At 38.2% G+C, this 24,678-nt stretch overlaps 1 protein-coding gene across 1 annotated transcript; it reads left to right on the top strand.

Annotated features, from left to right (window-relative positions):
- The first annotated feature begins 125 nt into the window (after positions 1–125).
- Positions 126–24,340, top strand: LOC132186320 (uncharacterized). The gene is made up of 17 exons (XM_059600229.1): positions 126–697; positions 1,209–1,608; positions 1,695–1,769; positions 1,875–1,937; positions 2,207–2,419; positions 8,926–9,522; positions 9,655–10,410; positions 11,628–11,909; positions 12,195–12,350; positions 16,393–16,811; positions 17,140–17,623; positions 18,042–18,368; positions 20,789–21,572; positions 21,695–21,753; positions 22,275–22,760; positions 23,448–23,486; positions 23,733–24,340. Exons 1-17 carry the CDS (start codon positions 324–326, stop codon positions 23,916–23,918), a joined length of 5,700 nt encoding a protein of 1,899 aa, XP_059456212.1. The 5' UTR covers positions 126–323; the 3' UTR covers positions 23,919–24,340.
- The last annotated feature ends 338 nt before the right edge of the window (positions 24,341–24,678 follow it).

Raw genomic sequence — 24,678 nt, forward strand, 5'->3', positions numbered from 1 at the left:
TGCATCCAGGTCCTCTCAAATAAATTAATTGGAATTACAACCATAACCCCCTTGACTCCATAAACTGCAACAACTTTGCCAATGACCCAATTATCCATAAACCGTCCCAACCGAAAGACAAGCGGCCCAAACACCCTCCTATTCTTTTCCTCACTCAGTCTTCCCTTTGCTCAGCCTCAATGACACTCCTCTTGTCCCGGCCTTACCGCCCCCACAAGTAACCTCAATTCTCAACATATCTCTCCCCCATTAGGCATTAACATACACATACACACACTGAACATCCATTATCGAATAAAGTCAGTCTTCTACTATGCTTTTCCATGGACACAATCATCAACTCAGCACTCGAAGAAATCTGTTCACAGGGGCAGAACGGCGTCGCTCTCCCGACCCTCTGGACCCGGCTCCAACCAGCCCTCTCGACCTCGAACCTGGACCTCTCCCCGGGCGTCAAGAAGGCCATCTGGGGCGGACTTTTAAGCGTCCCGACCCTCCAATTCCAAGCCCAAAATGTCTCACACAGTGCCTCTGACCCTTCAATTCAGTCTTTCGAAGATGCCCAGAAGCTGAACTTGAAGATTGTTGCCAAAGAGCATTTGAGGGACAACTTTGTTGGGCTTTACAACGTTCAGTCCGCCAATGCCAACATGTCTTCCCCACAAAGACGCGCACTGGAACGCCTCGCCATCGCTAGGTAAGGTCTACTCAGCTACATCTTATTTTGTTTGTGTTTAAAGATGGTGATTTTGTTGAACATATGCTTGTATATGAAGTGGGTATTTGAATGGAGCTCAATTTAGATTATGTGTATGTTTATAATGAGATGGGAAACTTTTTTCTGTGTTAATACACTTGTGCGAAAGTCAGTTTTTGTGGAATGGTGTGGTTCTGGTGACAAGTTTGTGTGTAATTTTCCAGAAAAAATCTACTTTTCAATTATCTCAATCCTCTTTTCATGATATATTAGGATTGGTTGAAGTAGAACCGGGACTCTCTCTCTCTCTCTCTCTCTCTCTCAATGTGTATCCGTGTGCCTGTTTGCCAATTTATTTAAATGGAAAACTTTGAATGATTGCAATTCACTTTGAGAATCGTGGTTCTATACTTCTATTTGACTTTTATTTTTGTTTTATTAAAATGAGAGAACAATGTTGAGTTGGTTAAGTAGGTCTATGAACGATCATTAACAGATTGGGTACTTGCAGAACAAATGGGATTACACAAAGTCAACTGGGCAAGGAATTTGGCATTGAAGGGAAGAACTTGTTTTATGTAGTGAGGAACCTTGAATGTCAAGGGTTGATTGTGAGGCAATCTGCAGTTGTAAGGACGAAAGAAGCTGGCAATGAAGGGGAGCCAAAAAACAGTCAGAGTGTGACTACCAATTTAATGTACTTGTATCGCTATGCAAAAGCATTGGGCTCCCAACAAAAAATTGAGATTACCAAGGAAGAATGGACTATAGAAAATGTAGGGAAAGCCGATGAAAGTGGCACACATAGAGATGGTTTTTCCGGAAAATGTGTAAAAGAGGATGTGCATGTAAAGGATTATCTACCGGCAATGAAAGCTGTCTGTGATAAACTTGAAGAAGCCAATGACAAGGTCAATCTTGTTCAAATTTGATGGGCCTCTCCTATTACTTTATACCACTTATGCTGATTTTGTTTCATGCCATTCTTTTATTGAAGGTTCTTGTTGTCTCAGATATAAAAAAGGATCTTGGTTATTGTGGAGCTCCTTCAGGGCATAAAGACTGGAGAAAAGTAAATCTTAACTAAACTGTTTATCTGTTTTTTGGATTAGCTATTTTTATTTTTTGTTACCTTTGATTTTTTCACCATTTTGTTCCCTGCACAATGTGCTACCAGATTTGTGACAGGTTGAAAGATGCCCACATTGTTGAGCAGTTTGATGCCAAAGTGAATGGGAAGGTAGGCTTATAAATTTTCTTTACAAGTCTTCTTGAGTGCACACTCCAAGATTGTATTCCCTAGAATTTACATTAGTCTGTTTGTCTCCCATTTAAATCTATTTGTGATACTAGTTTATGCATCTATTTCTGAAAACAGTTGCTTTTTCTTTGTTCTCTATTTTGATTACGGTCAGTATTGTTTTTGTGTACAAAGTGTGCGGATTCTAAAAGACGAGTTTGGACTGTTTACATTCTTTGGAATGACTATGGTCAATTTGCTTTTGTTAGATTGAGTCTTGCCTGCGTTTGCTCAAAAGTTTTTCGCCAAAGAACTTTGAACCAAAAACTCTTGGATGTGGAGATGATAATTTTGAGGAAGAACAGCAAGTGAACTTTGGAAAGAAATCTCAAATCACTGAGCAACTTGTAGAGCTTCCCATTGAGCATCAGATATATGATATGATTGATGCAGCTGGATCAGAGGGATTGACTGTGATGGAGGTGTGTGCAATAATTTATTTTCTTCACTTAATTCATATTGGTGTTGCTTCTAAAGTCTATTTACTTTCTTTTGGTAATATTTCCTCATTAGTTTGTTGACATTCCCATATATGTCTAAATCCAGCTCTCTCCCCGAGTTATATTGGCGTCATGCTTTGATTTAATCATGAGTATCTCAAACTTAAAAGATTCTGATTTGCACACTTCAGTATCTTAGGTCTTCTAAGAAGATAATATAATATATGAGGACATTTCTATACTATGTCATGATTGTCCTGACAAATGAAAAGTTGTGCCATTGCCTGTTTGATAAAAGGTTTTGTATAGAATACAAGAAATAAAGTGCTTATGCCTTATTTGCTTGGTACGTAGAAACAATTTCTTCTATAGTGGAGATCAAGAAAAGCCGAGTACTTTTGGATTAGTATTTGAAAAGTGTTTTCTGTTTTGCGGTTTAAAAAGTGTTTTCAGTGTTTGAAAACTGAAAAGTGTTCTGTAGGGCTCACATCTGAAAACTTGTTTGGATAACAATATTTGAAAAGTGTTTCTGAAAGAAAAAAGAAAACCCAAAAATTGTTTGGATGTAATATTGAAAATAATTTTCGAAAATATAAAGAAACAAAAAAAGAGAAAAATTACTAAATCACTCCTTGAATTCTATTTCTATCTTATAGCACCTTGAGTTTGTACCCATTATTAAATCAATTATTCGATCCAATCCCGTACAGATTCCGTCAATCTTTTTACTAAGTCTGAAGAGAATTACAATTATACCATTTTCTAAAAAAACAACAAGAAAACGCAAAAGGGGGGGGGGGGGGACTGGCAGTGGCTGTGAGAGTGGGGGTGGCTGAGAGCCGCCCCTTATCAATGGGGGAGGTGGGGAGGGGAGACCCACCTTTGTCACCTCCGATGAAGGGGCAGCCTCCATCATATGGAGGTCAGCCTCCAATTTTTTTTTCTTAAGTGGAGGCCAGCTTCCACTTGTCACTATGCATGAAAGGTTCAATTGTGTTTTCAAAGCCTATTTCTTACTTGTTTTTAAAAAACCTGAGCATGTATTTTCAAACATTCTTATATGAAAGTGGGGGAAGTTTTCTAAATTTTTCTTTCTTAATTAGTCTTTTGTGTGTTTTCGAAAATGAAAACTGAATAATGTTTTTTGTGGGAACCACATCTGAAAGCTTGTTTGGATAACTATGAAAAGTGTTTTCAGCATTTAAAATTGTTCTAAAGAAGGCCCTAGAATTTGGCCATGGATTTTCTTGCTCGATTTTCCTTTTTTAGTTAAGTGATCCTGTTGTATACTCCCAGTGTACTCAGGGGCGCCTTTACGCTTTTCAATAAAACTTCTTATTACTTATCAAAAAAAGAATTTGTCCATGGATTTATTTTTCTATTAAATTTGATACTCAAATTGGTCTTGGTTGTTCTAACTTCTAACATTGGCATAACACACCCTCTCTTTCGTTGGCATATGATAGCGCATGCCAGTAGTTCTATTATGTTATATGGATTCTTGAAAGGAGTATGGGTAATGTTCGATCTACTGCTTGGGTAAAGTTAGTATCTCTTGGTTGTTAGCCACTGTAGAGGCTTTAGTTCTTGAGGAGGGGTGAAAGGAATTTTGGAGATGCTCTAGAGTTGGTACCCAAACTCTTCTTGCCTAGCGTTGCTCTCATAAGCATGGGCATTTCTTGGTTATGGTGGATATGGCGGAGTACGTGGAGGCAGACAGAGGGAATTTATCCTAGTGCCGGAAGGTAGAGGTGGTAAAGGGTGGATGTTTTTCATCTCAGAGGTGCATTCAATACTGCAATTTTTCCGGTCGTTATACAGCAGTGGGTCAGCTGGGGTTCATAGGCAGTTGTTCATCACTTGCCTTGGGTGAAAGCGAGTCGGTGCGTTATTGAAATCTCCAGTGGAGGTGGTTCGGAATAGGTCATATGCAAAGGTACTTGTGGGATCGAGGAACTTTTTGGCATCGTCCTCATCGACAAGGAGTATATTTGGAAATTTTATTGTGTTTGCACTGAAGGGAGATATTCTGATTGGGTAGGTACCGTTTGGGGGTTCGGAAGATCCCTAATCTTTCATTGGTGAAGTTTGCTTGAGGGAGGACAAGGGACTTTTGGTTGAATTATTATTATTATTATTATTATTATTATTATTTTTTCGCACCCTAAGAGAGACGTTGGTTTGTATAAAGTCGAACGTGTCTCGTTGTATTGAGTGGATTGATATGGGCAATGGCTGTGGTGGTTTAAGAAGTAGGCCAGGCCTAGAGGGTATTGTGGTTGGAGAGCCAAAGCCCATACCCAGAAGATTTCTTTCCTTCTAAGACACCCTTTGTAGCAAGTCTGTTAGGCTTGCATCTTGTAGCCCAATCTAAACCGCTCTCTAAAGGTAAGTCCCTGATGGGCTCTAGTGGTGCTCAAGCTAAGCCCTAGGATCTTTTGGGAAGTGATTGGTTCGCTAGACTAGAAAGGGGGATTAAACTTCATTTCTTTCGCTTTCATTCATTAATTTATTCATTTTGTTAAAGATTAGATAAACATATTTCTATCTTACACTAAGCCAAGAAATTAATTATTTTTTTTTTTAAAAAAAGATAAATATGAAAATATGGGAATGAGGATAGGGATTGACAAGTTATTGAAAATTGTTTTTCTCTAAGAATTGTTGAAGGCTAGAGCCAAACATTTGCTCAAGTGGAGAGTGAAAGCAGAATCTGGGCCTTCATTTTCAGACTTGGACATGGTGAAGGGCTTGGGTGCTCATTTTGTTCAGCCTGGTGGACCTACCATGCAGCATAGCTATCTCTGTCGTTGATCTTCAACCTCCATTGGGCGTGGTTGTGGAGGGATCCCTCGCCAACTCTTCTATGCCTTTAGATCATTGTTTTGCCAAACGGTTGCCGCTTGTGGAGGGAAGCATTGAGAGGAGTTCAGAACTTGCTGACAGTAGTTCAATCTCTTTGATTAGCTCTGATCAGAATGTTTTAGGGGTTGTAGTGCCTAAGGGGGATCTCGTTGGTGGTTCTGTGTCTAAGGTGTTGCTCCGGGAACCTATGGAGTTAAAAAGATTGGATTGCTCCATAAATTATGACCCTAAAGGTGGTTGTTCAAGCCGTGGAAGAGGTAAGGGTAGGGGTTTCTTAGTTCTTAATGAAGCCGAAGTGGTTATCTTGGAACGTAAGAGGGTTGAATGAGGGGGATAGACGCCTAAGGGTAAGGAATTTACTCAAATAATGGAAGGCTGATGTTGTTTGTTTTTAGGAAACTAAGTTGGAGCACGTCTTGTTGTGTTGTTCGCAGTTTATGTGGTTCCTGCATGTGGATTGGTGTTGTTTAGACTCTAGACATGCTTTTGGTGGAGCTTTGCTTATGTGAGATTGGAGGGTGGTGAAAAAAATAGACAAGTGTGTGGGGGGAGTTTACTCATGCTTGTTCATTTAGAAATGTTGATGATCATTTCACCTGGGCTTTGTGGGTGTTTATGACCCTAATTCTGATGGGGACAGAAGACTTCTTTGGAATGAATTGGAAAATTTACTTAGTTGGTGGAACTTGCCTTGGTGCATTAGGGGAGATTTTAATGTCACTCGTTTCCCTAGTGAAAGATCAGGAGAAGCACGTTTTAATTCTTCTATGGTGGAATTCTCAGATTTCATTTTTGATTAGGGTCTAATGGATTTCCTCTTGTTGGTGGAACCTTTACTTGGTCGAGCAATTGGGATCTTCCCTCATGGTCGAGGATTGATAGGTTTTTTGTCTCTTCGGATGGGGAAGCCCAACTTCTTAGTGTGTCCCAAAGGGGGCTTCCTATACTTTGCTCGGACCACTTCTCGATCCTTCTTGATTGCATAAACTTTAAGGGGGTAGAAGGTATTTCAAATTCAAGAATATGTGGCTAAAATCCGAGGGTTTTATAGATAGGGTGAAACAATGGTGGAATTCTTATAACGTCCAAGTCTCTTTGAGTGTCATTGTAGCCTGCAAGCTTAAGACATTGAAAATTGATTTAAGAAGTTGGAATGAGGAGTTGTTTGGCAATGAAGAGAGGTAGAAAAAACTTATGTTGGAAGAGTTACATGGTCTTGAAATTGTTGAAGAAGAGAGTGCCTTATGTGGTGAGGAGAAAGTGAGGAAGGCGAAAGTTATTAGTGATTTGGAGAGAGGTCCGCTCTCATGGAGGAGGTGAGTTGGAGGCAGAATCTAGGGCCTTGTGGTTAAGGGAGGGTGACAAGTGCACACAGTTTTTTCATCAAATAACCAACTCTAATAGAAGAAATAACTCCATTGAATCTTTGTTAGTTGATGGTATAGTTTCTACTGACCAGGTTGATATCAATGAGCACATCTTGCAATTTAATAATAATTTGTATACTGAATAATTCAATTGGCAGCCTAAGTTGGACGACCTTTCTTTTGACTCTATTGGTGAGGTTGAGTGGTTGGAGAGTGTTTGAGGAAGGGGAGGTATTGGAAGTGGTGAAAGCTATGAATAGTGATAAGGTTTTGGGCCTTGTCGGTTACTCTATAGCGTTCTTCCAAGCTTGCTGGAATGTTTTGAAAGAAGATATTATGAAGGTCTTTCATGACTTTCATGCTAAAGGCACGTTTGAAAGAAGTCTAGATTAATTTGGCTAAGTCAAAATTGGTTCATGTTGATAATGTCAATAATGTAGAAGGTTCGGCTAGGATTTTGGGATACAGGTTCTCCCCATTGCCCATGAAGTACCTAGGTCTTCTGTTGGGTGTCTGTTTTTTAAGCCAAATCTGCATAGGTGAAGAGGTCAAATTTCACCTGGTAAACTTGTCCAATGTGTATTCTCTAAATTTTTAGGGGGATTTGGGGGTTCAAAATTTACTCATGTTCAACCTAGCTCTTATAGGGAAGTGGTTATGGCATTACATGTATGAGAGAGAGACTTTGTGCAGATTGATAGTGGACTTCAAATATGGTAGTTAGTGGGGTTGGTGGTGCTCTAATGGAGTCAATGGGTCATGTGTGGTGGGTCTCTGGAAATTCATTGAGGGGTTAGGAGGAATTGTCTAGATATAATAAATTTGAGGTGGGTGACGATTCAAAGATTAGTTTTTGGCATGACGTGTGGTGTGGGGAGCAGCCCCTTAAAGTAGCATCTCCGGAGTTGTTTACCACTGCTTACTTTAGGGATGCATTCGTGGTAGATCATCTTTTGTTTTCTAATGGCTCTCCTTAGTAGAATGTTAATTATCTGAATGTGGTGCATGATTGGGACCCTTCTAAGAGTGGGTTGTTTGATGTAAGAACGTTCTATAATGTCTTAATCCTCCATGACAACACTCCCTTTCTTTAGAGGTTTGGCAGAGTAAGGCCCCTTTGAGGGTGGCGTTCTTCACTTGGTTGGCTGTTTTAGGTAGGATCCTCACTTTGGATAATTAAGAAAGCGGCATATCATTGCGGTAGATCGATGATGCTTGTGTAAAAAGAGTAGAGAAACCATTGAGTCATTGACCACCTTAAACTCCATTATCTGAATGTGGTGCATGATTGGGACCCTTCTAAGAGTGGGTTGTTTGATGTAAGAACGTTCTATAATGTCTTAATACTCCATGACAACACTCCCTTTCTTTAGAGGTTTGGCAGAGTAAGGCCCCTTTGAGGGTGGCTTTCTTCACTTGGTCGGCTGTTTTAGGTAAGATCCTCACTTTGGATAATTAAGAAAGCGGCATATCATTGTGGTAGATCGATGATGCTTGTGTAAAAAGAGTAGAGAAACCATTGACCACCTTTTACTCTATTTGACATAGCTAGTAGCTTATTGGAAATGGCAGTTTGGTAGTTCTCAAAGGGAAGCTGTTTGGAAGATGGTTCTGCTCTGCATGACGTGGTGTATTTGGAGAGAAATGAATGACCGAAGCTTTGAAGATAATGAGAGGATGGTGGCAAAGTTAAAAGGCCTTCGTCTTCAATACCCTTTTCCTTTGGATGGTAGCATATGATTATTTCCATATTTCTGGTTTTCATGATTTTTTTTTTTTTTTTTTCTAGTTAGGCATATTTCTTGTATACTTCATGTATAGTTGGGTGTGCCCTTAATTTTTTAATGAAATTTGTTTACTTGTAAAAAAAAAAAAGCATTGCAGCCAAACAAGCTGTTAGTTACTGATGTTTTAGGTCCTTGTGTCCTAGGTTTGGGCATTGAATGAATATGACACTTAGACACCCATCCAAAATCTGACATGATATATGGGCCGTACTCCAATGAATCAAGTTATGCATGTATTGTCCTGCAAGGTAAAATTGCATTCCTAACTTTACTGTTTAGTAGTCACTAATGGCAAGGCTCAGGTGGATTTTCTGTAAATTAATCCTTCGGTGGTACATTTCTCTTTTGTTTTCGTAGCCCTTTAATGGTCCTTTTATTAGAGCTTGCTTTGTATGATACATCCCTACAAATGCATAAATGTTGCATCTAAACTATTATTTCACTTGCATATTTGTATTTGCTAAATCAGGTATGCAAGAGGCTGGGGATTGACAACAAAAAGAACTATAACCGGCTGGTTAATATATTCTCTAGATTTGGAATGCATCTGCAAGCAGAAAACCACAAAAAATGCATGTTATATCGAGTTTGGACATCTGGGAATTTGAGTTCTGAATCTGCTAATGTGTTTTTGAATAAATCAAAAAATTTTGTTGATGAAAATATAGTTTCCAATCTCCCTGTTGGCAATCTAGATGCTTCTAGGAGATCATCTCAAATTCTTTCAGAGTATGATCCATCAGCTTCAGAAGGTGATGTTGCTAGTCCTGGAAAAATGATATATAGTCAAATTAATACCGAAGTTTCTCATGGAACCCCTGGGGATGGTGAGTCTAATAGTATGCTTCTTGATGCTGGCAACTCATTCCATGAGCCAAGAGGCTCAGTATCCGATGCAGAACTTAATATTGTGAGCACAAGGCTCGAAACAAATGTTGCTTCATCAGAAACACCTCCTCTTGCTGTCTTGAATCCACTTAATCCTGGATCATATCAGAGGTATCCGTGTCTGACTTTGACTGTGGATGGCGCTCGAAGGGAGCAAAGAATACTTGAACGGTTACAGGTTTGTGTCACCATCTACTTCTTGAAGGCTTCATTTTGGGAGGAGGGAATATGGTGGGGCAGTTATTTTTATTTTCTATGTACTTTTCTATATTTCAATAACTAGAAGCAACACGTTATTATTCTTGTTCAGGATGAGAAGTTCATTCTGAGAGGTGAGCTTTATAAATGGCTTGTGAGTCTTGAGAAGGACAAGTACACAACAACCGATAGGAAGACCATTGACCGAATTCTAAACAAACTTCAGCAACAAGGGCACTGCAAATGTGTACACATTAATGCTCCTGTTGTCACAAATTTTGGCCGTAGCCGTGTCACTCAGGTGGTTCTGCACCCATCTATTCAAAGTTTATCCCCTGAACTACTTGGTGAAATTCATGATAGACATAGGTCTTTTGAAATGCAAAGTCGTGGCCAGGGTTCATCTCGGGGGAAGAATGAGGAATCAGTTCCTGTTTTGAAGGGTGTTCAGAGGACTGAGAATCATGTAGGTTCTGATGTCCAAGCTGTTAGATCAGAAGCCATGCGTGCTAATGGATTTATATTGGCAAAAATGGTTCGTGCAAAGCTGCTGCATTGCTTTCTGTGGGATTACCTGAATAGCTCAGCTGGTTCTAGTGGTGCTTCGTCATCTGAAAAACATGTCTATGAGGTGAATAGCCCTCAGAGTAGTTGCAAACTGTTTTCATTAGAAGCAGCAATTAAGGCCATTCCAGTTGAGCTGTTCTTACAAGTTGTGGGATCCACTCAAAAATTTGATGATATGATTGAGAAGTGTAAGAGGGGATTGCTTCTCTCTGATCTTCCTATTCAGGAGTACAAGCATCTGATGGATACTCATGCTACTGGAAGGCTTTCATTGGTTATTGACATTTTACTGCGGTTGAAGGTATAGTTTCTTGATCATTTTTAAAATATTTTTCAATTTTAGTGTTATCTGTACTTTCAAAACGTCTGCTGCATCTTATCCATTTTAACTGAAGCCACGTCTCATTTCAAAGGACGTGCAACATTGTAGAAACTAACCAGTTGGGGTGTCTTTAGCAGTCATGCCATTGACAGATCAATATTAATATGCATAGATTAAAGAAAGCAACATTTTTCTCCATACTAATGGCCTGTAGTTTTTTTATTCATTAAAAAAAATGGTCTATAGTATTGTGGTATGGAAGCTTTGATATGATTGGGACTTCAGTTTGGCAAATACTCTCACCCATTTGTATTTCTTTTGAATATTAGGCGAAGATATTGCAAGCTGCTCTGTAAGAAATCTTCACTTGAAGTTGTTTTTTTGACTGTGTTTACTTATTATACTGGTTAGGTGTAGGAGGGCTATTACAGTTTGACATCTTTCACTGTAGTACTGTAGTAAGTATTTCTCTGGTTTATGCAACTATTTTGAGGATTTAAAGAGGTAGGATGCTGATTTAGCAAGATCCAAGTACCTAAATGATTGTATTTGGTTTTGGTTCCAATGAAATATTCAAAAATCAACTCTTAGTCTAGTTGAATACAGACCATGACCCATTTTGTTTGCAGCTCTAGCTGCCATAAATATAGTTCTGGACAGCTTCCCCGTCCCCCTTGTGAATTAGGGCTGCTCTTGTAAAACAGTGTTGTTATTCTCTTTTATTGTAGTATATTAATGTTAGGATTAATTACACTTTGCCTCCCATGCTAACACTTCATTTGCACTTATAGCCATAAACTGTTACTTGTTGCCCCAAACTACCACTTTGTTCCAAGTAGCACCCTGAGTCAGATTTGGCCGTTAATATGGACAGAAAACGCTTCACGTGGCATAGTATATGAATGTAAGAGCAACGGGGTGTTAGTTTGAGGGATAAGGTGTAATTAACCCTAAAATGGTAAATGTCACGAAAAAAACACCATTGCATCTCGTGCAACTCACATGTGATGGTTTCCGTCACAACTAACGACTAAATCTAACCCGGGATGCTACTCGGAACAAAATGGTAGTTTGGGAAAACAAGTTGAAGTGAATCATAATTTATGGGTGTAAGTGCAAATAGGGTGTTATTTAAGGGGGGCAGCATGTAATTTACCTTAATGCTATCTTGTCTGACAGCTTGTTCTTTGATGTAGTTGATTCGAATGATAACTGATGGACATCTTAAAGGACTCGAGGTCCCACATGCCATTTTTACACATGCAATGGAGCTTAAGCCTTACATAGAGGAACCACTTTCAAAATATGCAACATCTTTAAGTTTTAGTGCTCTTGATCTACGCCCACGAATGAGACATGACTTTATCCTGTCAAGTAGAGCAGCTGTTGATGAGTATTGGCAAACTTTGGAGTATAGCTATGCTGCTGCTGATGTTGAATCTGCTTTACTTGCATTCCCTGGATCTGCTGTTCATGAGGTATGCACTTGGGATAATGTTTCCTAAGTGTGTCTATATTCAATGATTTTAGACTTTGTTCATCGCAAACTTTTAAAATGCATGCTATCATTTTTGAGCTAAACATGTCAATTATAGGTTTAATCATAGAGTGATTATAGCCTTCAATTTGTGCTGTCTGCATTGTATGTAGTCTTTTGGAATTTGTCAGGTTGTGAAATGCCTATCAAAGAGACTGCCGTGTGCAAAACTGTAATATTGGCTATGTCCAGATAATTGTCAATTTATTTTAAATTTATTTTGCAGGCTTTCCTTTTTCGGTCATGGGCTTCAGTTAGGGTAATGACAGCTGATCAGCGTGCTGAGCTCATACACCGTGTGGTGCAGGATGATCTAAGTGAAAAACTTTCATATAAAGATTGTGAGAAGATTGCGAAGGATCTCAATCTCACCTTAGAGCAGGTTAGATTATCTTCTAGTTTGGTTAGATGATTCTAAGATTTCTCTTCAACTTACTACTTCAAAATTTAAAATAAGAAGGAAGAGGGACTATGTGAGAGTATAAAATTTGGTTGTTTGAAATCAAAGCATAACATTTTTTTTTTTTTAAAGTTTGATTTCATTTCATTGATGTCATCAGCTATAAAATTTGGACTCAATACCTATCCCATTCCCTTTGAATGTCTTCCTGTGGTGCTTAATAAATTGAAGTCAAATGTGGCTATATTTAGCATTATTTATCATCTAAATAAAAATTGTACTCTAATTCTTTTGATAATTAATGGAGCTATCGTTAAGAGCATAGGGTGCCCCTAGTATATAAGAGAAGTCATCTACATAGTAAGGATAAAAAGAACAAAAAGATCATGATAATTAATCACTAAGGAGAAACATATGCAGTTGTCTAAAAATACAAAGTGTTGAAAAATAAAGATTTCATAATATCTTAGAGCACGCCTTTTTAGCCTATTAATGGACATGTCAAGAGGGAGTTTAATGTAATTACATTTGCTTGATAACTAGAATTTTTATTGACAGAGCTGAATTTCTTTCGGTTTCTAGTTCGAGCACTTCCTGTTTTTGCGCCATTCATACCCTAAGTTCAACTTTTTCTGTCTTCTGCTTGTACAAAACACAATTTGATCGTTTTATTCTTTTGTTTGTTTTTGCACTGCTTCTGTGTCACTTTAATCGATGGGTTTTCTAGTCCAATATGAATATGTTGGACATGACTTGAATTTAGGTTGTGGGGCCCACTGTCTTTTCCTTTCCTATTCGGTTTGTGACTCTTCTACTATTGCCAACTTAACGTGTTATAAAAAGGGGACTTCGGCTCTTTTGACAAATCAGAGATAAAACACAAGAAGCTTATTTCTCTTGTTTTGTGTGCGCTGCACAACTTGGTGTGTTATGGTAGAGCCTAGCGTGAAAGAATGAATAAAGAAAAAAGAGAGGTGCCACACAATGAAGTGTAGCCATAGGCAAGAGAGAAAAAAAGAAGACTTTGAATTACGCACATACAGGTTGTTGGTGTGAGTTGCAATATCTTTTCTTTTCTCATGTTCTCCTTTATGTGCTAGGACTAGAGAATTGTGTAAAAGAAAATTCTCTGTCTCACATGAGAGTGAGATTTGGGTGTATGGGCTTTGGGTTCTAAGTGATTTTCTACTCACAGTTTGTTAGTTAGATACAACATATATATCTAGCCATAATTAGTCTCTCTAGTTATGGCATGTTCTTGTATTATAGCTATAGTATCTTGGAAGAGCTATATATCTTGGAAGAGCATGTTCTTTCTTTGATCGGTTGTACTCGTGCAAGACTTCCACAGGTTCTATGGATCGTATTCGATGGTCATCGTCTAAGAAAGGCAAGTTCGAGGTTAAGTCTCTCTTCAAGGCCTTGTCCAAATTTGACCATGAGGTGTTTCCTTGGAAGAGCATTTGGCGTACAAAGGTGCCTTTGCGAGTGGCTTTTTTCGGGTGGACTGCGGCCTTAGGCAAAATTTTGACTCACGACACCTTGCGGAAGAGGAATCTAGTGGTAGTGGAGTGGTGTTGTATGTGCAAGAAGAATGGAGAGTCAGTCGATCATCTTCTTCTCCATTGCGAGATCGGAAGTGTTCTTTGGCATACTATTTTTGATCGATTTGGGTTGCATTGGGTCATGCCTTGCAAGGTGAGGGGCTTGTTCAATTGCTGGTGGTCGGGAGGCTGTTCTCGAAGCGCGGTAGTGTGGAAGATGATCCCTCTGTGTCTTATGTGGTGTATTTGGAATGAAAGGAATGCTAGATGCTTTGAGAACTCCACTAGGACTATAGAGGAATTGACTCATTTTTTATTCTTTACTTTGTATTCCTAGACGGCTGCTTGGCTAGCTCCTATAGGGATTAGCTTCTCTGATTTCCTTTTTCATTTTTCTCCCTCTTAGGCGCCCTCTTTTATACTTCCCATGTATGTGGGTTGCGCCCCTCTGCGCTTTTGTTTTATATCATAATTACTTATAAAAAAAAATAGCTATAGTATCTTGTAATTAATAGGTGGATTTTAGTTGCCTTATTTGTTCTCCTAGATTGTTGTAATCGTGGAGATACAGCCTTGTAATTAGATATACAATTTCTATATAATATGAGAAACCCTCACATTGAGAGGTATTCAGTGCAATTGACACAGTTTTGTACTCCATCTTTGATAATGAATTTCTTCGTGATCGCCTCTACTTGTGGATGTATCTCACATTGAGGGAACCATGTAAATCTCAGTGTTATTGCGTGTGATTGTCTTGCCTTATTTATACTAATTGTGGTATTTTACACAACAAATGGTATTAGAACTAAGGTTCAGTATTCAGTAGAACTAAGTATCTGAGATCTGACAATGGATTGGAGTACATAGACATTGAATTCTTGGAATTTTGCAAAATAGAAAGCATTACTTGTCACTTCATGGTTAAACGGACTCCAGAATAAAATGGAGTTGCCAAGATGCATAAGGTTGAATGTAGGATTGCCAAAGAGTTTCTGTGAGGCAGTTAATTATGCATGCGTTGTCACCAACCGATCTCAATCTATAACGATTGATTTCAAGGTTCCAGAAGAAGTATGGTTAGATAAATCGGTTGATTATTCAATGTTAAAAATATTTGGTTGCCTTACATACTTTCACGTGCAAAGTGTAGAATAGTCAAAAATAGATATGAAGTCAAGAGTGTATATGCTTTGGTTTGGAATCTGGCATTAAGGGTTATAGGCTATGCTATGGATAGGTTTCAAAGAAGAAAATTGTTAGCAGAGCTTTGATGTTTGATGAAGCCTATATGCTAAGAAAGGGTGAGGATGAAGCATCAACTGATAGCCAAAAAGGGAAACAAGTCGTGAAGGTGGAGTTTGATGAGAGTTCACCCACGGGTGTATTTGATGACCATCAATTTTCAAGAATTCACAACACCAAGAAGTGCCTTATTCTTTAGTAAGAGGCATGGAGAAACGCGATCGAAAAACACAAGAGAGGTATGAATTTGAGGATATGGTTTCTTTTGCCTTAATAGCAGGTAGTAGAGATCCATCGTCTGTAGAGGTAAAAGGTAGAATTGCTAAAGGGAAAGAAGGTTAAAAGGTGCAGATGGGTCTACAGGAAGACAAAGTTGGCTAGAAAGCTTTGTTGCGAACATGACTGGTAGAGAAGCGTGCTGTTTTGTCTAAACTAGGTCCTATGCTCAGGCTCAAGAGATACTTGAACTTGAATGGTACTTGTGGATTGCGATTGCCTTAGGGGCTATGGAGGAGACATCCGAAGAAGATTGATATTGTTAGACTTAATGAAATTCAAGTCAAGGTGAAGATTTGTTGGACGTGACTTGAATTCAGGTTGTGGGGCCCACTTAATGAGACTCTTCTATTATTGCCGACTTAACATGTTATAAAAAGGGGACTTCAGCTCTTTTGACGAATCAGAGAAAAAACACAAGCCTATTTCTCTTGTTTTATGTGCGTCACACAACTTGGTGTGTTATGGTAGAGCCTAGCGTGAAAGAGTGAATAAAGAAAAAAGAGAGGCGCCGCACAGTGAAGAGTAGCCACACCGCAAGAGAGAAAAGAGGAAGACTTTGAACTGCGCATATACAGTTTGTTGGTGTGAGTTGCAATCTCTTTTCTTTTCTCATGTTCTCCTTTATATGTTAGGACTAGAGAATTGTGTAAAACAAAATTATGTCTTGCATGAAAGTGAGATTTGGGTGTATGGGCTTTGGGTTCTAAGTGATTTTTCATTCACAGTTTTGTACTCCATCTTTGATAGTGAATTTTTTCATGATCACCTTCGTCTGTGGACATACCTCACATTGAGGGAACCACGTAAATCTTGGTGTTATTGCATATGATTGCCTTGCCTTATTTACCATAATTGTGGTCTTTTGCACAACAGAATATAATATATACTATACTATGTCTTTATTTTTTCCCTTATTTAACATGAAGCTTGTTTGTCACTTTAAATGCCACTTGCAGGTGCTTCGTGTGTATTATGATAAGCGCCAACAACGTCTTAATAGATTTCAGGGTAAAGGGGATGAGTTCCAACCAGTCAAAAGAAAACGCAGTTCATCTTCTCAGAGCAGGGAAAGATCTTCCAAAGTGAGGTCAATAAAGCTCACCAGAGTTGACACTGAAACTGGACAGTTGGACAAGCAGAGATTTAATAGATCACCTGATACTGTTAACCAATTTATGGAAGAGAAAAATGTTTTTGCCTCTCATTCAGGAGAGCATAACATTAATTTGCAAACAATTCAAGAGTATGATGATATAGAAACCGGGGATCCAGGACCAAGTGAAGATGAGTATCATTCCTTTATCAGTCGGTGTGCCTTTTCGAACAATAATCCAACTCGTCAAAGAAGGTTTTCATGGACAGATGAAGCTGACAGGTAAAGAAAGATGTATAAAATATCATTGGGATCATTTTGTAAAGGGCTCATGTATAAAAGTTCCATGCCAAGTTGGCCAAGTGGTATAGTCGTTCGGAAGATTACATGATAATTATATAAATTGATCTGTCAAAATTACCTGATGGTAGAACTTCATCTTATGCGTGTATGCCATACATGTACTTCTATGCTTGGGGTCAATTGTCTATTTGATCTATCTGATGATTGAATTAATTCCTTAACAGAGAAGAAAAGTAAAGAATATAATTCTTTACATGTTTTTGATTTTATCTCTTTGTATTCACCTAACATAGTATCTTCCTTTCAGGCAATTGGTGATCCAATATGTAAGACACCGTGCAGCTCTTGGCGCAAAATATCATCGCACAAATTGGGCTTCACTTCCTGACCTTCCAGCACCTCCAAGTACCTGTAAGAAAAGAATGGCATTACTGAACACTAACAGAAAATTTAGAAAAGCCCTAATGAGGCTCTGTAACATGCTCAGTGAACGGTATGCTAAACATCTAGAAAAAGCCCAGAACAGGTCACTAAATAAAGATGATTGTAGACTACTTGTGCGAAGTTCACTGGTGGAAGGTCTCAACAGGAATTTTTCCAACGGTGAAGAACATATCCAACAGATGGGTTTGGAGGAAACGCCATGGGATGATATTGATGACAAAAGCATAAAAACAGCTCTTGATGAGGTTATTCTGTACAAGAGGATGGCTAAACTGGAGACCTCCAAAAGAGTTGGATCTGCATATGAGGAGTCGTCAAATCTAATAAGCAAGAATGCTGAAAAATATGTAAATGCCCCCAACTTCTCTTTCATAAATAATTGGTGTCTATTACTTCTGAAATCTTTTTATTTGAGAATACAACCTATTTACTTGGATTGCGCTCCATTTGGAGCTTCTTTTTAGTATTATTACTCATAAAAAAGAAAGAAAGAAAGTTAATCTGAGACAAGACTCAGCATACGTTGATGCAATTAAGTAGCTGTAGTGTTCAATCAATGTGATTGAATGTATCAAACTGGTTGTTCTCTCTCTCTTTGTCATTCTCAATCTAACCCCAGTAAGTGCTAAGTTATGAGGACCCTTCCAATTAATCAAGCCTCACCATAATGTGCGTGCACATTGATGTTCAGCAATATAAATATATGCTTTTTATATATGTGCTTTTGAATGCCTGACTGGCTATAACATATATTTTTGCTTGCAGGATTCTCAGGAATCTGAATTGGTTGCATCAGATACTGCTCGTCAGGATGTTCAGAACCATGGTGGGATACTACAGAAAAATTTTGTCCGAAAATCACGTCATCGCCTTCATCAGAAGTTTATTAAGCTTTTGAATGAAGGGGTAAATGTTAGTAGACGAGTACATGAATCATTGGCTGTTTCCAATGCTGTAGAGCTATTTAAGCTTGTCTTTTTAAGCACCTCGGCAGCACCGGCAGTACCGAATCTGCTAGCAGAAATTTTACGGCGTTACTCACAGCATGATCTTTTTGCAGCATTTAACTACCTTAGAGAGAATAAAATCATGGTTAGTTCTGTTTTTCTGGTTTTTTGATTGCATGCATTCTAAGGTGATTGGCTATGCAAATGGATTAAGGTCCTAGTATGGTACATTGTCAAGTCAATTTTTTGGTACTGGGAGATAAGCATGCAGTCTCATCCTCTTAAAATCATATATTTAATTAAACTCATGTTCTTTTGGGCCTTCTTTTAGTCCTTGTAGCTCATTTGGCTATTATCAAGCACTCTTGCACCAACGTGTCCATGTCTTAAATGTTACTTAAATCTAGAGTCATGCGATGTGCTTAGTAATCAAAACCATATTGGATGTTAAATAAGCCAAGGGAGTTGTTTACTGTTCCAATCACTGAGTGAACCGCTGGTTGATAAAAATTTATTGTTGTCTTGTGCATAATAAAGATCAAGTGTAAAAAAAAAAAAAAAAGGCAGCACAGATATGCTCGCCATCCTGTACCAACCTTGTACTTCATGCTTCATGTCACGTCTTTAAATTGTTTCCACAAATTAACTTTCTAACCATGTGTTACTTTGTTACTCATGCCCCAGTCATACCAATCAGTTTGTAACCTGTTTAATCTCAAACCTGCCTTTTCATTCAACCGGGCTAGGCCTGGATTTGACCGGTTCATGTATAGATCGGGTTGTAAGAGTGTTGAATTGAAAGTGTCTAGCTCAGGGTTCAGCTGGTCCGACTGCCAGGTTAGACTGGTTCTCAAAGTAAGAGAATGTGATTCCAACTAGGTAGGGAGCTCATTGTTTGGGCCAAGTTTCGATTAGTTTCAAGCCAATGACCTCTAGCTCAAATGACAACTCCCTCCCCTATAAGAAAGGAGTTAGAGGGTTGGTTATGAAACCAACTAGATGCATGTGTAACTTGCCAATAAAAAAAATATATATATATCAAACAGTTTCAGTACCATTTGTGTCCAACTGTGTCGTAAACCTGCACATATGTTGTATGAACTCACTGGTCTTGGATAAATTTTGGGTTGTAAAGATGTAGTAGCTCAAACAAGATGTCGAAATAATAACATCCACGCCCAAACTGATAAACAATATGCCAAAAGGGTTATTTCCATTGATAAGTTGTGAAGAGTTCAGTTGTAGATAATCTCTTAACTTCCCATCAAAGAAGTGAAGATTCATTAAATTGTTAAACAAACATTACTAAATGATAATGTGCTGTGCTTCCATGCCAATAAAATGTAACCCATCCAACGGTATTTAACATCCAGAAAACTGCCAAATAAAATGCATCTCAAGCTGAAATATCATAAGTACTGCTTGTCTGCTACGTGGTTGTTCAGTGGCTGTTGCAGCATAGCCTGTTGATCTGCACTGTTAGAAAAGTTATTAGGGTTAGTAAGTCATTATGGTTTATCTTCTTACTACAAACCTATTTAACATGCACCTTTGTCATTAGGATGTTCCCATCTTTAAGTGTAGGGGTCCTGATGCTGACATGTTTCCTTGCCAACTGATATTCAAACACATCATAATCTTGGGTTTTATGCATGCTATCTTTGATTGAGTCGGCTATTCAGTCTGTTGAGAGCATTGATTTGGTAATCACTTGATTCTGTAATGAGAACATTTATTGTTGGGACCATTTGGTACGTCAGTACTGAGGTTGTAGACAACCATGTTCTGGACCTCCTTGAGCATCATGTCAACAATGTATGCTGCCGCCTTGACCCTTTTTGTCAATTTTTTTTTTTCTTGTACGAGGTTTTTACTTGCAATGGAAATAGAATAGGACTAGATTCAGCTCAAATTACTTATAAGCTCCACATTGTCCAGACTTTCCTTCAGTAAGATCTGTAGTTCTAATCTTAAAGTAGGTTTTTCCTTTCTAAATGATTGGCTTCTAAGAAACCTTTGTTGCTGATGCTTTAAATCCTAGGTTTGAGAGCTACAAAAAGAAAGTTTTCTAGGTGTTAGAAGTTGATGGGTTTCTCTGTGGAATGAAGTGTCCATCTGTTGTTGGTGGGTCATATTACTTGAGCAGTGTATTGCTTTGTTCTGTCTCACACATATTGGAAACAGCATTGGAGTTTAGTATATTATTTCTTCACTTCCCTACGCTTATAAATTCAATAAGAGATGTCTATGTTATATTTATAGTATTTTTTTTTATGATGTTACAATCCCTTTATACATAGAGTAGCATGAAATATTTTGCTTGTTTCTAATTTTTTTGAGTTTTGGAATTTTGTTCTTCTTTTTCTATACTTTTGGGGTTTTCTTGTATACTTTATGTGTACCTTCTACCCTTTCAATGAACTTACATTGCTTATCAAAAAATGTGTGGTTCTGTTCATATGACTTACTTATTTTGTAGCTTCTATATCCATCTTACAGTTCTATTCATCTAATGTGAGATTTCTACGTAAATTGCCTTCTTATCAAACTTTCACATTTTGGTAGGTTGGGGGTAACGGGACTCAACCTTTTGAACTTTCACTGCAGTTCTTGCATGGTGTTTCTAAGTCAAAATTTCCAATTAATACTGGAAAGAGAGCTGCTAAATTTACTAGTTGGCTCCATGAAAAGGAAAAAGATCTTATGGAGAGGGGTATAAATCTTTCTGAAGAGTTACATTGTGGTGACATTTTCCTTTTGTTTGCTCTAGTTTCTTCAGGTGAACTGTCCATTTCTCCACACTTGCCCGAGGAAGGTGTTGGAGAGGCTGAAGACCTGAGAAACTTGAAACGTAAAAATGATAACAATGAATCTTGTGTTAGTGATAAGGCTAAGAAACTAAAAACTTCATTGGCAAATGAGGGTGAAATTATTTCTCGTCGGGAAAAAGGTTTTCCTGGCATCATGGTATCTGTACGTCATGCAACAATTGCGATAGCCGATGCTGTAGAATTGTTCAAAGATGAGAGTAGCTGTACTTGTGAACTTTTTCTTGATGGGAATGATCCATCCACCATTGCTTTGGGTCAGAGCAGTAGCTCCCCGCATGCTGAACATATGAAGGAAATTCTTAATTCAGATGCCTTTGTCCCTGTAGCCAGGCATCATAGTGAGTCACCTTGGGAAGCTATGGCAGGCTTTGCTGAACATTTGATGTCAAAACCTTCTGATCAAGAACAAGTAAGTCCCATCCATCCTGAGGTTTTTAGGACTGTTTCTGCTGCCATTAAGAAGGCTGGTGACCAAGGTTTGAGCATTGAAGAAGTTTCCCGACTCATAAATATGCCAGGTAGAAATGCTATATCTTTTGTGTTCTAATGAGCATACATGTGTCTGCTTTCAGTTTCAGGAAGAATGATATTCATGTGTATGTTTCATTGGATTAATTATTTTCTTCTTGTTCCTTTTTAGAAAAAAGGATCCCTGAACTTATCATTGACGTGCTACAAGCATTTCACCAAGCCTTCAAGGTTAGATTTTCTAATGCTTTAGCCATTGAAAATATATTTTAATCTTGAAAAACTGCTATTATGGTGTACCTGCAGTACTGTTGTACACTGCCCCATGCATGGTGGGCTTGGTCCTACCTTCTTACATCCCATATGGCATGTTGAATATTGACATTTCATGTGTGCTCTATGTTTTGTTGTTGTCCTGTTTAACATTATTAGAACTAGAAGTTCAGTCAGAGTTGGGTACTCAAATTAGAGTTTATGAGTAATGGTTCTTGTTGAGGTGTGGCTGAATTTGTTTCTGGTAGCAAGCCGTTTATGAGCTTTTTGGTGGAAGAGGAATCGCGAAACATCAGAAGAATTTTGTCACAAACTGACTTCTTAGAGGCTTAAGTTTCAACTTGGAATGCTGGGGTTGGGTTAGTTAATTTGAAATCTTACCTGAAGATGTTCATACATGCGATTTTAATACTTTAATCACATATCTGAGTTAAACCTTGCATTTTCCATTAGTTCAAATGTGTGTTTGCTTTATACAGGTCAATGCTTATGACTCCGTTCGCGTTGTTGATTCTCTATATCGTTCCAAGTATTTTTTGACTTCAATGTCTGATTTTTCTCAAGATATCAAACTACCTTCATCGATGAGGTCCTTGGGAAGAACTGATGACAGCCATTTGATCTTCCTGCCAGAAAATCGTCTTATTGATCATGCTAATTCACAGAGAAAAATTAACTTGAGTGAGGGAAATCTGCACAAAGTGACAATCCTTAATCTTCCCGAGGAGGTCACTGAGCCCTCAAATGAAAATCAAACAAGCAATTCACTTGAAGGTTGCAAGCAGGGCAAAAATGTTTTACCTGCAGGAGAAAATGAGGATGAAACCATTATAATCTGTTCTGGTGAAATTTGTATGCCAATATTGCCATGGATAAATGGAGATGGGACCATTAACAAAATTGTTTATAAGGGACTTAGACGGCGTGTTCTTGGACTAGTGATGCAAAATCCTGGGATATTAGAGGTACATGCCTTTTTCAATTCATCCTTTTGTTTTACCAAAATTCTTCATAGTTTGCAAAGTTTTTCTTTTAACAGGTGGCGCCAACAAAAAGTTTGGTTGCTAATGAGAAAGCTTCAAAATTTTAAACTACCAGTGATGTTTTCACAAAACTTTTTAATTTCAAAAGTATCTTGCAGAACATATTGTATTTTTACAAATTGCTTCAAAATTTTGAAAGAGCTTTGAGGTGGAGGTGCTGGGTGGAGCAATGATGTTGTCGCAAAACTTTTAATTTCAAAATAATATTGCCCAACAAATTGTGTTTTTGCAAATTGCTTCAAATTTGAAAAGGCTTTGTGATGGTGCTGCTGAGTTGTGGCTGCAGCAACAAGGTTCTTTGGCAGTGCTTATTGGATTTCATATCTTTGGTCCTCAAAGAGGAAAAAAAAGAACCAAAAGGAGTTGAGTTGCTGTGCTGCAGGTTATCTCCAAATTCCAGTTGGCCCCCCTTTGCTTTAGCCACGACTCCCATTGGTCCACTCCGTCAGCACACAGAAGTTTAAAATTTTTGAATGAGATGTTTTAGGTTTAGGTTTATTGGGAAGAAAGAAAAAGCCTTTTGTTTCATCTAGGGCCTCTCTCTCTCTCTCTCTTTTTAGACAATCTTTTGATGTTTTCTCACATTGCTTTTTCCATCTTTTTTGTTAGGATGACATTATTCGTCAGATGGATATATTGAATCCTCAGGTAAACTTTTGAATTGCTTATTTTTATAGGTGTATGGTGAAAGTATATAGTCTACAGAGCTTAAATTATCCTACTATGCAATAGATGTTGGAAAACATTAGTCCCTCGCCCTTTGTGAATAATTTCCTTTGCTCCATGTGGGGATTATCAAATTTGGTCATCATTTGATGAATTTGCGTATCTATGGACTACTACTTGTTCCTTCCTTGTGAATAAATGCTAATGTAAGTTCTAAATTTCTTACAGAGCTGTAGAAAACTGTTGGAGTTGATGATTCTGGACGAACACCTCTATGTAAAGAAGATCCATCAAACTACATCCAATGTGCCCCCTGCCATTCTTGGTACTCTCCTTGGGAGCAACCTCAGCATTACAAAATCTGTTTTTCGTGACCATTTCTTTGCAAATCCCTTGAGTACATCTTTACTGTAGGGAGCTTTAGCTTGCTAATATGATATTTATCAGAAGTTCCCAACTGGGCCTTAGCCTAGAAAACAACTTCAGCATTCGAAAGTTGGTTTTTGCTGAGAAGACTTCTTCCTCTAAAGCACTCTTGTGGGTTTGTGGGTCAGATTTGGGTAGCATTGAGTGCAGATTTCTTGTATAGTATGTGTGATTTAGGATTAAAGTTTTGAAGCTGACAGACGACTTTCTTTCTTTCGTTACAATTTTCTGTATAGCTTCACATTTTTATACTTCGGGTTCACTAAAAAAAAATCAATATTTATAAAGTAGAGAAATGTACAAACAAATGTTTTGTATTGTAAATTTGTATTTTAAATTAAGGAAACCAGTGAACAGGATACACCATTCTATGTTGCTTTTGTAATTAGTGAAAAGGAAAATGTTTTGTATTTGTGTGGTTTGTGATCGGTATAATGATTGGCTTGGGTTTATCTTGGTGGCCCATCTTTTGCCAGTGAGTTAAATTCCAACAGATTGAGATCGTCTGCAATGTCTTTAAATCCTGACTAATGATATTTGGTGCGGTCTGAAAAATACGTAGACCCCAACACATAGCGGAAAAACAACCAACAAGAAGTTAACAAATATAAGGATTAACATTTGCAGTTATATAAACAAATACAACAAAATGATTTTGTTGACAAAAAGGAAAACCTTGCACCAAGGAAAAACTTTTACGGGGCAAGCAAACCCATGATTCCACTCAATCAATTGAAGAACGAACTAC

This window comes from Corylus avellana, chromosome ca7, assembly GCF_901000735.1.
Source record: "Corylus avellana chromosome ca7, CavTom2PMs-1.0".
Lineage (NCBI taxonomy): Eukaryota > Viridiplantae > Streptophyta > Magnoliopsida > Fagales > Betulaceae > Corylus > Corylus avellana.

What these genes read in the sequence shown, in the direction of transcription:
- LOC132186320 (XM_059600229.1), top strand. Translation starts at nt 324, where the DNA reads ATGGACACAATCATCAACTCAGCACTCGAAGAAATCTGTTCACAGGGG. An exon ending in GGCATAAAGACTGGAGAAAA is followed by an intron (nt 1,770 to 1,874) that starts GTAAATCTTAAC and finishes ATGTGCTACCAG; the next exon opens with ATTTGTGACAGGTTGAAAGA. An exon ending in CATTTCACCAAGCCTTCAAG is followed by an intron (nt 21,754 to 22,274) that starts GTTAGATTTTCT and finishes TGCTTTATACAG; the next exon opens with GTCAATGCTTATGACTCCGT.